At 39.3% G+C, this 2,344-nt stretch overlaps 1 protein-coding gene across 1 annotated transcript; it reads right to left on the bottom strand.

Annotated features, from left to right (window-relative positions):
- Positions 1 to 967: 967 nt before the first annotated feature.
- LOC149228978 (uncharacterized) lies at positions 968 to 2,023 on the bottom strand. The gene has a single exon (XM_089380921.1). The coding sequence runs from the start codon at positions 2,021 to 2,023 to the stop codon at positions 968 to 970; it is 1,056 nt and encodes a 351-aa protein (XP_089237047.1).
- Positions 2,024 to 2,344: the final 321 nt, after the last annotated feature.

Here is a 2,344-nt window from a genome sequence, read left to right as displayed (position 1 = left end):
CATAATAACATAACCATGTAATCTTGCACAGCATTCCAAACATTATGATGTCATCAACAAACAGATTATGGGAAATCGAAATACCCCTGCAAATTTTTAGCGGAGAACATCTGGATTCTTCTACAGCCTTATTTATATGAAGGCTAAGAGTATTCATTGCCAGAATAAATAAAAGTGGAGATAAGGGGCATCCTTGCCGGAGACCTCTGGAGGCAGAGAAGAATGGAGAAGGAATTCCATTTATGATCACCGAAAAATTCACCATCTCAACGCATGCCATTATCCAGTTTGTCATACCAGCTTTTAGGCCAATCTTTACCAATAAGCACCTTAGGAATCCCCAATCAAGGCAGTCGTATGCCTTTTGGAGATCAATCTTAAGAATGACTGCGTTCCTTTTCCTTGCCTGAATAGCAAATAATCCTTCCTGGGTACTTGCCACCGCATCCTGTATGTTCCTCCCTTTCAGGAACGCATGCTGCTCTGATGAAATATGTTTTGATAAAGTTCCTTTAATCCTTTCTGCAATTATTTTTGCAATAATTTTGTAAGTAATATTGCATAGGGAGATCGACCGGAAGTCCATAAAAGACTCTGCTTCATCTTTCTTTGGGATAAGTGCTATGTTGGTGGAAGCAACCTTTGTGTTGATACTGCCCGCCATTCTTGTACCCTCTATCATTCTTAACAAATCCCCTTTGAAAAGGTCGAAGAAATGAGTAAAAAACTCAATTGTCCAGCCGTCTGGCCCTGGACATTTATCACTTTTAAATGACTTCATAATCCCAAGCAGCTCTTCCTTCGAGATTTTTTGAAATTTTTTATCATTTGTTTCCTCATCAAACATCTTTGGGAAGACTTCAATGCCCCATAGAATGTCCTTAAAACTACATTCCTCAGATCTTTGATACTGCTTACCAAAAAAACTTACTGCCTCATTTGATATATCCTACTGGGAATAAATGAGCTAGCCATTCCCATCTCTTATCTTCCATATGGAATTTCTTTCGCGCCTGGCATTTGCAAAGTTGTGAAAGAACTTTGTATTTTTATCCCCCTCTTTTATCCAAATCGCTCTGCTTTTCAAATGCCAGAAGGATTCCTCTTGTTTCAAAATATTTATTTTCTTTTTTTGCAGCTCCTTTATGAGACATCTCGACTCAAGAGATAAAAGATGAGAGGCCATCGCCTCAGATGCCATGTCTAAAGCTCTTTGAATACTCCTGAGCTCTTTTCTGTTTGCTTGTCTTTTCTCAAATTGCCAATTTTTCACCACCTTCCGCATATAATCCATTTTGTCCTTAAATGTCATCAAGAGCGTGGAAGGATTATTATTTTCCAGCTCAGTCCATGTTTTTTTTATGAGATCATTAAATCCCGGATCCTCCAGATAAGAGCTGTTAAACTTGAATGAGTATCCTTTCCTGAAACATTTTTCCTTCCAGCCTAATATGATTGGCCTATGATCTGAAATGAAAATGTTTTCTATTGATGAGAATGGCATACCCATACAATCAATCACACTAGCATGAATAAGAAACCTATCCAGCCTTTTAGCAACATAGGCTTCCTCGATTCTGCCATTTTCCCATGTCGGGATCATTCGAGGAGGAAGGATGTCAACAAAATTTCTCTTGAGCAATTTGTTTTTAATCCTTTCAGCAAGGGGATCCTTTTTTCTTTTACTGCCCCATGTCTCGTCCATGCTTAAAGTGAGGTTTAAATCTCCTGCAATCAATAAATTTTCCACATCAAAAATTTCAGAATCCAAAATTTTCTCCCAGAAAAGCATTCTGTTCTTGTAGGGGGCATATATATTGAGGATATTAATAGGAAAATTGTGTCCTCTCATTTTTGCCGAGATTAAAATTCCTGCCAAACATCTATAAGTTTTTGCCTTGATCCAAGATGGATCCCATAGGACTACTAGCCCCCCCGAGAGACCCATCACTTTAGTGGCAGAGATGTGCCATGAAGGGAACATCTTCCTGAAGTAAGAAACAGCAACAGAAGCATCATGCATTGTCTCCTGTATTAGAATAATTTTGGGACTTTCTGAATGAAAAAATTTTTTAAGGCCAAAAACTTGGGTCCTACCCCCAAGCCTCTTATATTCATGGAGATGGAAAAATTCATATTGGAGATTTCCCGGCCTTGCATGCTCTAAGGGGCCTGTCTTCAGTCATGTCAATGATTGGGACTTCAACAAGAGATAAATTGCGGATCCCTCTGCCCTCGCCTCTCCTCCTGAAGTGCCTGCTTCCCCCTTTTGTTTTCCTCCTCACCGTGATATTTCTAGCCGAATTCGGACTAATTTGAGGGGACAATTGAGATTGGGGTTTAT

The sequence above is a fragment of the Pinus tabuliformis genome, chromosome J (assembly GCF_031772625.1).
Source record: "Pinus tabuliformis cultivar Carrire ecotype Pingquan chromosome J, CPIR1, whole genome shotgun sequence".
NCBI classification, from domain to species: domain Eukaryota; kingdom Viridiplantae; phylum Streptophyta; class Pinopsida; order Pinales; family Pinaceae; genus Pinus; species Pinus tabuliformis.
Note: the sequence above shows the minus strand (reverse complement) of the source record. Positions and strands in the feature narration are given on the sequence as shown.

Bases quoted from the DNA above. Each gene is read 5' to 3' on its own strand.
- LOC149228978 (XM_089380921.1), bottom strand. From the start codon at position 2,023: ATGCATGATGCTTCTGTTGCTGTTTCTTACTTCAGGAAGATGTTCCCT.